Raw genomic sequence first — 12,601 nt, forward strand, 5'->3', positions numbered from 1 at the left:
TTGCTCTGCCCTGCTCTGCCAGGAAGGCCCAAGCCCCTCTCACCTCTAGTTGGATCATCTTATTTGTGATGCCAATCTTCTCAGCCTTGAAATTCAGCTTCACCTCAAAGTCTGTGCGAGGCCCAACGATGCCCCTGCCTTGCGATGCAGAGAAGTCATCTCCAAGGTCGTCCAGCCCACTGAGATGCCATGCCATGGGCAGTGGGCTGTCGTTTCTTAGGACCAGGGTCTGGGTGTCAGTCCTGCAGAGACAGGAAGACACTCAGCGTCAGTGCTGGGTGGTCACACCAGCCTGGCCACTGAATGCGGCTCAAAGCAGCTCCATCTGAGCCTCTGGAACCAGAGTCAAACCTCTTCTCTTTGTCACGAGCCTTGGAGTGCCCTCAGCCGTGGGATGACTGACCTGTGCAGAAGTATCTTGTTGAAATGCAGCTCCTGGGGGCTGACCCTCAGCTTCACTTGCACCCCTTCGCAGCACAGTTGGAAGACCACTGGCTCTGGGTTGTCCTTGATCCAGCAGACGAGACTGTCTTCCAGGAGGCCAGCAGAAGTCGGGTACGCCCAAACACTCAGCTTCTGAACCCGTCCCCACAAACAGAAATACAAAGAGCCCTCTGTGAGCAGGAGGAACGGCACTTCTGCGGTGCCTGCCCTACCTGCTCACCTCCTACCTTCTTCTCTTTGGGCTGCAGCCTCATGCTGGGAGGGTCCAAAAGGAACGTCTCTCCTTTGCTGTCATTCTCAAAGGAGAAATGCACCTCTGCCTCCATGGGGGAGTCGTTGAGGATGGTTAACTTTTCGCTGTTGCCGGGGCAGTTCTGTGCCTTGTACCTGTCCAGAGAAGGGGAAAAGGCTGCAGAGGAGACTGTTGCCCTCACCACACACTGAGGAAAGCACCATGTGCTGGCAGCAGGAGGTGGCACTGGAAGACCATGGTCTAACAAGCAGGGGAAGAAAAAGGATCCCTGTCAGGGGCACGAGGCACAGTCTGTGTGCTCATCCTGCTGGGTGACTCAGGCAGCACCATCTGGCCCAGCCAGAAGGTCACAAGGGGCAGCCCTGGCTCTGAGGTCGGGGGTGCAGTGTGGGATGCTCCTGTGGCCCAGTCTGAGGCTGGAACAGAAGCCTCTGAACACTTCAGCTTTTTGACCCAGTGTTGCTTTCATGTGTTGAGGGGTTGTTTTGCAGAAAGCATCCCAGCTGATCTCCAAGGGCGGTTGTCAGAAAGCAGGAACTGGGGCTTCATGAACAACAGACAACACCATTCAGACCCCAGAAAAGGATCCAGATTCTGTGAAACCCCCCAGATTTGACTAGTATGTCAAATATTCCCTGCTCACAACTGCCCAAGTTGCCAGAAATTCCACAGGTCCACCAGGCTCTCCTCTGCCCCAGGAGCCATCAGGATCCACCCCAGCCCCTGCTGCTCACCTCGTAGCTGTAGGCTTCTCCAACCAAAACTTTCCCCATGTCCAGTTCCTCAGAGCTGAGTTGGAGGCAGGGCTCGAGGCCTTCCCTTGTGAGTCGCAGGGGCAGCCTGGTCTCACGGCCTGGGGAGAGATTTCCATTTCAGTAGAGTAATTCTTACTCTCTTATCCTGTTTTTTCCAGGCTGCCTCAGTGCCAGTCCCTGACTCTGAGATGGGTGAGACCAGCTCCTTCCAATTTCTAACCCACCCCTCGGGCTTGTTTCCCGTTTAGCCACCAGTTTGCACCCTGAAAAAGCGATGCCAAGTTTAAAACATGATTTCTGCAGTGATAGGTTAGATATACAAAAGAAATTCTTCCCTGGGAGGGTGGTGAGAACCTAGCACAGGTTGCCCAGGGAGGTTGTGGCTGCCCTGTCCCTGGCAGTGTTCAAGGTCAGGTTGGACGGGGCTCTGAGCAACCTGGGCTAGTGGAAGGTGTCCCTGCCCATGGCAGGGGGGTTGGGGATTAGGTGATCTTTAAGGGCCATTCCAACCCCTTATCATTCTATGATTCTGTGATTTCCTTCTTACACACTTGGAGGAGTTTTGAAACCCATTCAGTGAAGGGACAAAGCTTGCAAAGAGTTGGACATTGCTGCCTGGCTTCCAACTAAATTGGGGGGCGGTGGCCCAACAGCACAGGGCTTTGTTGCCAAAGCCTTCAGCTTCTGCTGCTTTCTGACACTCAGCATCTTGTTGACAGAATGTCCCCGTGTTCGGTGACTGGCTTGGAACACGATTCTCATCTGACCATGTCAACAAACAGAGATGCACAGTTTCACACATCACAAGGAATGCCTTGGGAGCAACTTTTTAAATCCATGCTTTCCTTCCACAGCTCTAACGACAGCAGTTGGTGGGCAAGAAGAGAGTTTGTTAGCATGAGCCCTGAGTAATTACTGTAGATGGCATTTGTTGAGTTATCCCTGCACAATTACTGTCTAAATAAAAAGCTGTTTCATGACATTTGTATCTATCAGCTTGGAGCAGGAAGGAAAGCAACAGGGTGGCTGGGTTAGGGGATTGCAGCACCCTCCAGAACAGGAGCCTGGCTGCTGGAGGACCATGGGCCTCCCACCTCTTTCTCGTAGATGGGCAAACCCAGAGTATTCCCTGGATGGAAACCTGGCAGCCATCTCCCACTTTAAGGTGAAAAACACTAAGCAGCACCATGCAGAGACAGAGAGGAAGGACAGGGGAACCTGAACCACACTGTGCTCTGTGAGTGTTCCCTCCCCTGTGCGGGCACAGCAAAGCCACCACCTCGGGGTGGGGGGTAATGATAACTGCTCCCAGAAGAGGACTTGACAGCACTCCTGGAAGCTGAGCACAGCAAGCCCAGTGGCCACCACCTGGACACACTTCAGCCTGAGAGCCAGAAGGTGACAATTCCCACACAGGGAGAGAAGCAGGTGCTGGCCAGGGGTGGTCCTTCTGCAGACAGCCTGGGCTCAGCAGGGCTCAGCCACCTCTGGTCTGCTGTTGTCTGGGCAGTGGGAGGTGATCCGGGCTCAGGGAGCACATTTCTACCTCAGCTCCTACTGCCTGATGATGGATCCATGAGGAGCCATCCTGGAGGTCAGTGCTCTAGAGGGGCTTAGTGCCTGTTCCCTAAAGCTGTTCTGCTGTGTAGCTCTTTGGCCTTTGAGGAAATACTGGCAAACCCGTGGCATGAAAGCTTATCCATGCACTGCTTGGACTGTTCTGGGATCAGTGTCCTGAGCCCTGGCCTTGCATGGGAGACCACCAGGAAGCTGCAGGGACAGTGGACATGAGCCAGCACTGCCCTGATGACCTTGGACCCTTCCCAGCACTTCCACAGGAGCTCAGTGGGCTGGAAGAGTATTTGCACCTCCCCCTCACTGTGTGTGGGTAAGAGAAAGAGGAGAAGGAGCCGTACCTGAGATGGAACAGTAGGCCACTTTTCTGTAGACTTGGGCTTCTCGGGGTTTAAAGAACACCTTGATTTCAGCTGAACAATGTGGCCCAACCTCTCCCTCCTAAAGCAGAAAGAGACAGCAAACCATTTACCTTCCAGTATCACATTTCTTCTTTTCAATCTGTAAGCCTTTACTTAGAGCAAGGAGTGAACACTCCCAAACCAGCTCAACACAACCGCAGGATGCTCTTAATGCTCAGCTGATCAGCCCCCACGCTACAATATTCCTACTCTGACACAAGCGCTTGGTCACATCGTGCTGCTGTCAGCTACAGTGGTGTGAAACTGCTGTTGTGCTGACACTGGTGGCTCTTGGCCTTAGATGGGCTATAGGAGTCACCAAGAAGAGAACATGATGCCCTTCCTTGGAAAGAAAAAACTTAGTTTCACTTTTTTTAAAAGAAAGCAGAGGCTGGGATTCTTGTGGGGTTTACTCCAAGACGAGGAGGGATTTTGCACTGCGCAGGCAGCAGGGATTCCTCATCTCACGCTGTGTCAATACTCATACTCAGGGCTCTGGTTGATGGAAGGACATGGGGGTTTGCTTGCAGAAACAGAAAAAGATTTTCTGTCCCTGTGTGCAAAAGAACTCAAAAAGTCCATTTCCAAGTCTTGTGTCCAGGCTCCCAGATGACACTGGAAGGGAGACTCAGACATGCTGTAAGTCCTGGTTCCAGGGAGGGCTTGGCATTTCCATGACCTTGGGCTGAATTTGGCCTCCTTTTCGCTTCAGGTCAGTCTGTGAACTGACAGTTCTCCAATGCCCTCTGGGAAGCCCCACACATCACGTGTAAGCTGTGCCCCTTCCTACAGTAACCGACCCCTCTGGACACTGCAAGGACACGCACCAAGCTCCCTTGATGTTGAGCCCTTGCAGCAGAGCTCAGCTTTAGGCAGGTTCCTGCTGCCTGCCAGGAGCCCACAGGGTAGCAATGCTTTTTGCAACAAGCTCTCCAGCCTGGCCAGAAACCCCATGTCTTCTCTCGGGGCACATCGAGACAGCTGAGGTGGGGATCTGCCGAGCGACCTCATTCAGGGAGGGGGAGGAGGAGGAGGTTCTCAGCTATCACTTACCAAGGGCTCAATGGTGAAAACGTCATCTGAGAAGAGCATGGAGTCTGCTTCAATCTTTGCTGTCTCCTTCTCCAACTCGCGGTCGTAAAGGTCCAGCTCCTCATAGCGCTTCATCACAAGAGCCTTTGCTATCTCCTGGGGTGGCCGAGACAGATTGTGACACAGCCTGCAGCCACAGGGAGAAACAAAGGCAGCACGTCATTTAATAAGCCGCTGATTTGCAGAGCTGAGTGTAAGTGCAGAAGCAGCAAATAACTCGGGGAGGAGCAGCAGCAGCTCCCCAGCAAGGGGCTGAGCCTGAGCCACGGGCTCCCAAAGGGCTCAGAGGATCACTGGTTGGTCGCTCGCAGGGCAGGTGCTTTTACTCCACACTTACAAGCTCAGGAGAGGTTTTAAAAGCCAGCAGCCCTCAAGAGAACCTCCTGGCTCAGAGCCACTGCCAAAACTGAGGGAGAACCCACCGGTGACCTCAACTGACTCTTCCTACCACAGAGCTGCTTGGGGGAGGCAGATAAAGATCAAGGAGTCCCCCCACTGCCTGCAGGGCTTCCCTGGCAAGGGGAGAAGAAGCTGGCTCTCAGCTGCAGCTTACCAGCATCACTCTTGGCTTCTTCCCTTCTGGACCTGCAGGGATAAGCTAACCCTGTGTGCCCTGTTCTCTACACTGCCTTCCACCAGAGCATCCCAGAGCACTTTCAAAGCCAACTGATGAATTCAGGCATGGGACCTCTTCAGTGGCATTAAAGGTTTTGTAGGCATGAAAACAGAGGCCCTGAGAGGGGGACATCTAGCCTTGAACCACCTTCTTGTTTTCCTCCTTCTGGCCTTCTCTGCAGACCTTTGGCACAGTTAATCTCTCCATTACTTGGTAGCTGCAGCAGAAATCATTCCAGTGTTTTAAGATCACAACCAAGAGATGAGAAAGGAACAGCTGCTTTTCCCAGCTGGCAGATCACTGTTCCCCCCTCAGACTCCAGTCCCCTGGCCGTGAAGAACCTGCAGGTGGCAACTGGGGGGACAAGTAGAAGGTTCCATAGGGAGCAAATTGAGGCAGTGGAGTATAAACAGGACAGCACCCTCACCCAGCCAAATTCAAACACAGTTGTAAAGGAAGTACAGTCATGGATATTACCAGCTGCACACAGACAGAGCCTTGGACAAACACTGTCACCGGCACCAAAACTACTGGCTATGGCTGGCTCTCTGCACCAAAAATACTGGCTATGGCTGGCTCCCTGCCCCAAAAATACTGGCTATGGCTGGCTCCCTGCCCCAAAAATACTGGCTATGGCTGGCTCCCTGCACCAAAACTACTGGCTATGGCTGGCTCCCTGCACCAAAAATACTGGCTATGGCTGGCTCCCTGCCCCAAAAATACTGGCTATGGCTGGCTCCCTGCACCAAAAATACTGGCTATGGCTGGCTCCCTGCCCCAAAAATACTGGCTACGGCTGGCTCCCTTGCCCCAAAAATATTGGCTATGGCTGGCTCCTTGCCCCAAAAATACTGGCTATGGCTGGCTCCCTGCCCCAAAAATACTGGCTATGGCTGGCTCCTTGTGCAGCGCATTCGGAAATGTTTCTCCAGGGCTGACCTGCAGCGCTGGGCATGAGGAGGGCATCCAGCCACTGAGATGGCAACCCTCTGCTCAACCTCCATCAACAGACAGTAATTTCCCCATGACGTGCCAGAAGGCCCTGATACTCTGCACCCCCACCTTCCACTGCCTTGTGTTATATAACAAGGGAATACCTGCCCGAGTGCAAGAAGCGGGGTCACAAATAGGACGACTGATTTAGGGGGCACTCGCCTCGGAGGACCCCCAGAGTGGATCCCTGACAACCACTGAACCAAGACCTGAGTATGTGGAATGGCAAAACCACTGCCACTCTCACCTCCCATGCTGATGAGAGACTGTACAGAAGTAACTCACATAAATGGCCAGGAGACAGAGGAGCTAACTGAAAAAATAAACCTTTACTCTAATAAAAGAGAGAGTTCACTGAACAGACCTCAGGGAGGTCTCTCAACTCAGTGGAGGTTGCAGCTTCTTTTATCCCCTTTGCCCGGAGCACAGGTCCCTCCCCATTTCTCCATTTGCTGGGATACTCTGGAGTTACAGGCTTCCCAGCAGGCCTACTGTGTGTCCCCCATTATGTGCTGATTCGGTGGCTCTGGAGGTCGCTGACATTGTTCAAGGTGGAGGCCACAGCACTTCAAAAGGGAGGACAGGGCCACATGATCCTCCCGTGCTGCTGGTTGGTCCCCCTGTCTCTGGGCAAACTGCTCCTCTCCAGAGCTGAGACCTGAACAACTTTGTCGCTTCTTACTGCGAGCTGTGACTGCCCTGCAAACTCTGCAGGAACACCTACTTGTTCCTAACACCCTAAAGCACTCAAAAGCACAAGCACCCCCTGAGGCCATAGCTTAGTTTTACCCTTGGGCAGTGCATGTCACTGCATCTTTCAGACCAACTTGATCTTCTGCTGATACTCCTCTGCCTCAGTAGCAAAAGCCTCGCACTGGAATTGGGCTGTGATGTTCCTTCTGCTGTGGATGGCTTGACATGTTGTGGATGGTTCTGTGGCTTGACAAGTTCCAAAGAGTACTTGTCCAGCCCGATGTTGAAGTCCTTAGCTTTTCCAAGAAGTCTGGTGTGGGTATCTTCACCTGGAACAAAGCAAAGAGGAGTCTTTGCTCAGCTCACTCGCTAATGGAATTACAAGGAGCAGAGCAAACCACAGGTAACAGAAGAAAGTGTCCAGCTTTTAGCTGGATAAGTAATTCCATGGATCAGTACATTTATCAAATCCCAACAGCTCCCTGGGTACAGTGTGAGGATGTCCTGGACACCACCTTAAGCACCTGATTTCTGGGTGGGTTTGTAGAGATTTGTCCCCAGGTGACAGTATTTACAGTGAGATTTGTCAGGTGTGCTCAGGTGACCCACTCAGATCCCAGGCAATTCTGCATCAAATTCATTCGGGTGACTCTAAGGAGCCCCACTCAGTCACAGCCCAGGGGCTCCTGAAGGCACCCCACGGGGCTCCTGCCTCTCCCAATCCCTTGTTGCTGACAAGCAAAGATTCCTGGGGGCAGGTGTGAAGAAAGGGAGGTCCAGGGGAGCAAGGGAAGTGAAGCCCACGGCAGAAGGGAACAAAGGTGAGGAAACAAGACACAATGCTCTACAACATTCAATATGACAAAGCACTAGAAAATCAACACCATGAAAGCCATCATCCCCTCCCTGTCCAAACCCACGGCCACATCAGTCTAGAAATATTTGATATCATTCTGATCTCAAACACCAAGCTGAAACATTTGAAATGAAAGAAAGAAGGGCAGAGAGACAGACTAAATGTACAGAGCAGCTTTTATACGAAGACTGAATGGGGTTCTTCGACCTAGAAATCAAATGGGAGACAGATGGGAGAGGTTTGGAGAGCATGAATGGCCTGGGAAATGGGAATAAGGGACAATTTGTCACGGTTTGTCATCCAACAGGAACCTGAGGGCCTGAAAATGTTTTTAGACAGAAATGACATGTATGTGTAAAGGACAACATAGAAAAGGGGTCTGTGGCAAGACAACAGAGAAGCAGCTTAGGGGACAGAGGTGAGCAAAAGACACATGACATTGGAGAGAGTTGGATGGAAAGCTCCCACGTCACAGACAGCACTGTCCAGGAACACAACTTCAGCCCTGCACATCCACACTGCAGTGGAGAATCAAGGTTCCTCCTTCCTCCACTCAGCAACTCCCAGCAAAACAGGATTCCAAAAATCTCGTCCCTGTTTGAGGGCTTTATCCTCTTTATCAAACCCCTAAACACTAACTAGTCTGCACTTTTCGTTGCGGTGAAGCTGGGACGGGGCGGTGCTGCTGGAGGGGAATTCAGGTGGCTGGGACAGTGGGGAGTGCTGGTAGAGGACTGGAGTGGGGGTGCAGGATGGAGGACACCATGCTGGCACCAGGGTCCCCCCAGGGATGGACCAACACACAGCAACACAGCACATCCAGGACAGGGGCAGACTCAGCCTTGGCCCCTTCTCTGCTCACTTCTGAGCACTGAAACACATGGAGGCTTTGAAAGGAACAGTTCTACAAGTAGTTTGCAGAGCAAGTCTAACGTTATTCTGCTTAGAAAGGGCTCTGCTGTTCGGAAGGACGCGGGGTGAGTGCACCTGCAGTGCCCAGCACTCACCTCTGTCACAGTGCACTGCCAGGGATGTGGAATGGTGCCCGGTCTGCAGCGGGTGATATTCCACTGTCACTTGCTTGGCTTCACCAACATCGAGGGTTCCCGTGGCTGGGCTGACAGTGAAAGGGCTGCAAGACCAAGAGAGAGATCAGGACTCTTGGGGGAGGTTTGGGGACAATATTTGCAGTCTAGTTCACTTCAGCTGACTTGTGCAAGCGAGGAGCAAAGCAACCACAGTCAGCAGAAGACAGACAGAACACACAGCATCAGAAACAGCTACTGACTCTCTTTGGAGGAGATGCAGCCCTCAGAAAATCCTGTTGGATGAAATGAACTCATCTCCCCCATACTCTGCATGGAGGCTCAAGGGTCCCACTGCCAGCAATCCCAGCAGAGAATGGTTTGGGAAGAGCACAGAGGGGGTTAAGAGCTATTTGCATGCACAACTTGACACTGACTGCCTCAGGAATCTCTTTTCCAGTCCCTTATAAACCTCATTCAAGAGATGCAAATGGCATCTCACCTGTCCTGTGAGATTACAGCCTAGGAATCAAGAAGGAGAATAAAGTCTTCCTTGAAGACCAGAGAATAATGAGTTTAATTTGCAGTGTGGTTGTTTGGGGTTGTTTTTCCCCTTGTAAACATCCTGGTTTAGCCTAAGAAAGGGCACCTTTTACCACATTTCAAGGAAAGCTGCTGGAAGAAAAGGAGCAATGAAAACTCTGAAGGAGTGCAACTGCAAATTGGAGCAATACAGTGACCTGGACACAATACCCAAAAGGAGGGTCCTGTTTACAGCCTGAAGGATTCAATCCCAGCTAAATGAAGTGCCATTAAGAGCAGCACATCAAGGGAGCTGAACAGGAGGTTTCTGTGTATTCCCCAGCGATGCAGTCTGGGATTCTGGAGTGTCATCCAGGCTGGTAACTATTTGCTTGGCCCACCAGAGAAACAAGGGAAATCATTAGGCAAATGTGTTGGTGCAGCTTGGATTTAACAGGAGCAATTTGGCTTTGTCACCAGGTAAACAGCTCTTGCCTGACAGACACAAAAATCAGAGCTTTAGTGCTTCAGGATAGCTCAGGTGAGAGGTGCTTCTGCCCAGTGGGTTTATTGGCTGACAGTGGGAGGCAGCCATTTCAGAAGGTGGTGGTGCTCAGGAGGGTGCAGACCAACCACTAACGTGTTCCAGCAGTCCCCAGGAAATCTGGGAGAGACAAAGCTCAGGGCTTGCATCCTGCTTAAAACACTAGAAGCAACAGCAGACCCCACACGTCCTGCCCCTTTCCAGCTGTGGCTGCAGTGCAGCAGCTCGGATGCTCTGGTTCCTTTGGGATACTCTTTCCCAACTCTGCCATCACCCAAAGGTGTTTTGCACTAAGACAGATGAGCTGCTTTACCTCTCAGTGCTGAGGCTGTAACAGGCTTCCAGGTTCCCGGTGTTGTGAACCAGCAGAGTCTTCTGGGTGCTGTGGTTGACTGGACACGACGAGAAGTCCAGCTGGTCAGGGAAGTCCAAGACTGGGCGGGCACCAATGGCTTGGATTGGCACAGAGACCTTTTCCCTTTCACTGCTGCAGACAAGCTGGTGGAAATGATCCTGCAGGAAAAGTAACTGGCACAGCATTGAGGACATTGAGTGCCATCCTCATGGCAGAAGAAATAGTGCTGTTTTCTATGACCCTTTGTGGGCATGAATTGACCTCTCCCACCCCAAAAACGACCATTAATTCATACTAATAAAGGCTGGAGAACAGAGCATGTGAAAAAGCATCATTTTTGCTCCATTCCAATGGGAAAGAATAAAGCTCTGTGGATCATCTTTTTGTTCCTCTGGTATTTTCCATATTTAAATCCCTTCCACTGAACCCAGAGGTGGCTAAACATCAACACCCCTCCCTGTCATTTCCCTGCTGTTCCATCTGCCTCTTCCCCCGTGAACGTTCAAGAACAGGCATGGAGGGAAAGCACAGCCCTCTAGGCCCAGCTGCAGGGCCTGGCAGCACCACGCCGTGCCAAGGTGTGACCAGCTCCAGGCTGCCTGCCCCCAGCCCAGAGCCGACCTCACAGCACGGGCTGGGCTATAACCAGTGTGCAACAAAGGCCCTGGCTTTAGAGAGAACGTTCCTCCAAACTCACCTTGCTCCCCTCAGGGGTGAAAAGGATGTTTATAGTGCAAAATGAGCCCGGTGGGATCTGATGGCACACACCATTGGGGCCGACCAACTTGAAATAAGGTGAGCTGTCCATGGTGACCTTCACCAGCTGAGTAACCTGCAGGAAAGACACAAAATGGTGATTTTGCCACTAATGGAAACAGGAGGAGGCCTGGGTGTGCCCTGGTGACAGCCTTCCTTGACCATTTTCCCAAAAGACTTTTAGCTCTGGAGGTACAAGCACAGGCTACACAAGGGTGAACTTGGATCCCTCTGCCTGGGCAAAGCAGCTCGGCCAGAGGCAGTAGGGCAGTGCCTGCTGGGAAGGAAGGTCAGGCACCAGCAGTATGGAGATAGAACACCTGAACCAAGTCATCCTCATTTCAACAAGCCCAGAGAATCTGCCTGCTTCTGCCTGCACACAGCCACGCAGCCCTGTTCCAGAGGGAGAATGTGCTACCTGAAGGCAAACCAGCACATTGTCCTGGGGGAAGGAAGAAATTCCCTTCTAACAGACTGAGGTGGAGTGGGGAAGTCCAGCTGTGGGGAGACAGTCCTATGGGCACACCAGCAGAGGAGACCAGACCCTTGGCCTTCCTGGGAAACTGAAGAGAAAAGGAGGAACACAGCAAGACAAAGAGACAAGCCCCGACACAACAAGATGGCAAAGAGAATTGAAATGGGCTGTAAAGAAGCAAGGGAGAAGCACAAGACACTGCCAGGAAAGGCTGGTGCAGAAGATGGGAGCAGTCAGCTTGCCAGAGTGAGGGAAAGCCAGACGGCCCTGCAGGCTGGGCCTGTCAACTCTGGGCTTGAAAGGTTATTTTTTGCCTGGAGAAACATGAGCAGCACCGACTGACAGTGTGGTTTCATTATTAAAAGCCAGTCTCAGCTCTCCAGGAGCTCTTGCTGCCTGGTGATTGTGGCCAGGCAGCTGCCAGTGCAGGCAAGCCAGACTGCTGGGCATTCCTGCAGCCACCCTGCTGCCAGTTTCTGCCCTCAGGGGAACACAGGCACAGGGACAGCAAACAGGCATTTGCTAGCACAGGGTATCAACCCCTGAGCACCAAATCCCATCTCACAACCTCTAAACCAGGTGATTTGGACTCCCTGCTGTCTATTCCCACCAGCTTGCTCTTGGCACAAGAGTCATTTGAGAAACTGTTTCCTTGACTGAAATTCAAAAGGTCTCAGTTTTCCTCTTTACAGGGCAACACAATTGCTGACATTTTTCAACTTCTTCCTTCTCAGCTTTCGTGGGCAATTGCAAAACAATCACACTTGGTTCAAGTGAAGGTGGAAACCCTCAAGAGCCCATTGCTCTGGATGTCAGATACCACCAAGGCACGGCCAAAATCAGGGGAGAATCCTCAGCACGGGAAAATTCCCACCATCTTGCAAATCCAAGGTGGTGAATCTGGATGGGCCACAGCTGATACTCTGCTGTACACCATGGGGGTTACACCACTCTCCTCTTCTTCTAGCACAGTGTTAAAGCTCCACATCCCAGCACTTACCTTGTCTCTATTCCTCAGAAGCAAGGCCGTTTCACAGACCTTGCCAAGGACATAGTTCTGAGACACCAGCTCGGATGGGACAGGCTCAAGCAAGGTCTTGTTCCGGTCAGGGGATGAGAACTGGAGAGGCGAGAGAGAGCAGGGAGAGGTTCAGCTGCTGGGAGGAAGGTTCGTGAACGACTCTCCTCTCTTGATCCCTGGTGAAGGACAGGCTCTTGGTGACTAGGTCTGCCCAGCTGCCACTGG

The 12,601-nt window shown here is 52.2% G+C and overlaps 1 protein-coding gene across 1 annotated transcript; it reads right to left on the reverse strand.

Moving 5' to 3' along the window:
* Positions 1–874: 874 nt before the first annotated feature.
* On the reverse strand, positions 875–12,394 carry LOC135406313 (hydrocephalus-inducing protein-like). The gene is made up of 9 exons (XM_064640727.1): positions 12,356–12,394; positions 10,822–10,956; positions 10,083–10,297; positions 8,686–8,810; positions 7,091–7,151; positions 4,482–4,647; positions 3,369–3,468; positions 1,432–1,550; positions 875–937 (listed from the first exon to the last, which is right to left on the reverse strand). Exons 2-9 carry the CDS (start codon positions 10,930–10,932, stop codon positions 875–877), a joined length of 960 nt encoding a protein of 319 aa, XP_064496797.1. The 5' UTR covers positions 10,933–10,956; positions 12,356–12,394.
* Positions 12,395–12,601: the final 207 nt, after the last annotated feature.

This window comes from Pseudopipra pipra, chromosome W, assembly GCF_036250125.1.
Source record: "Pseudopipra pipra isolate bDixPip1 chromosome W, bDixPip1.hap1, whole genome shotgun sequence".
NCBI classification, from domain to species: Eukaryota; Metazoa; Chordata; class Aves; order Passeriformes; family Pipridae; genus Pseudopipra; species Pseudopipra pipra.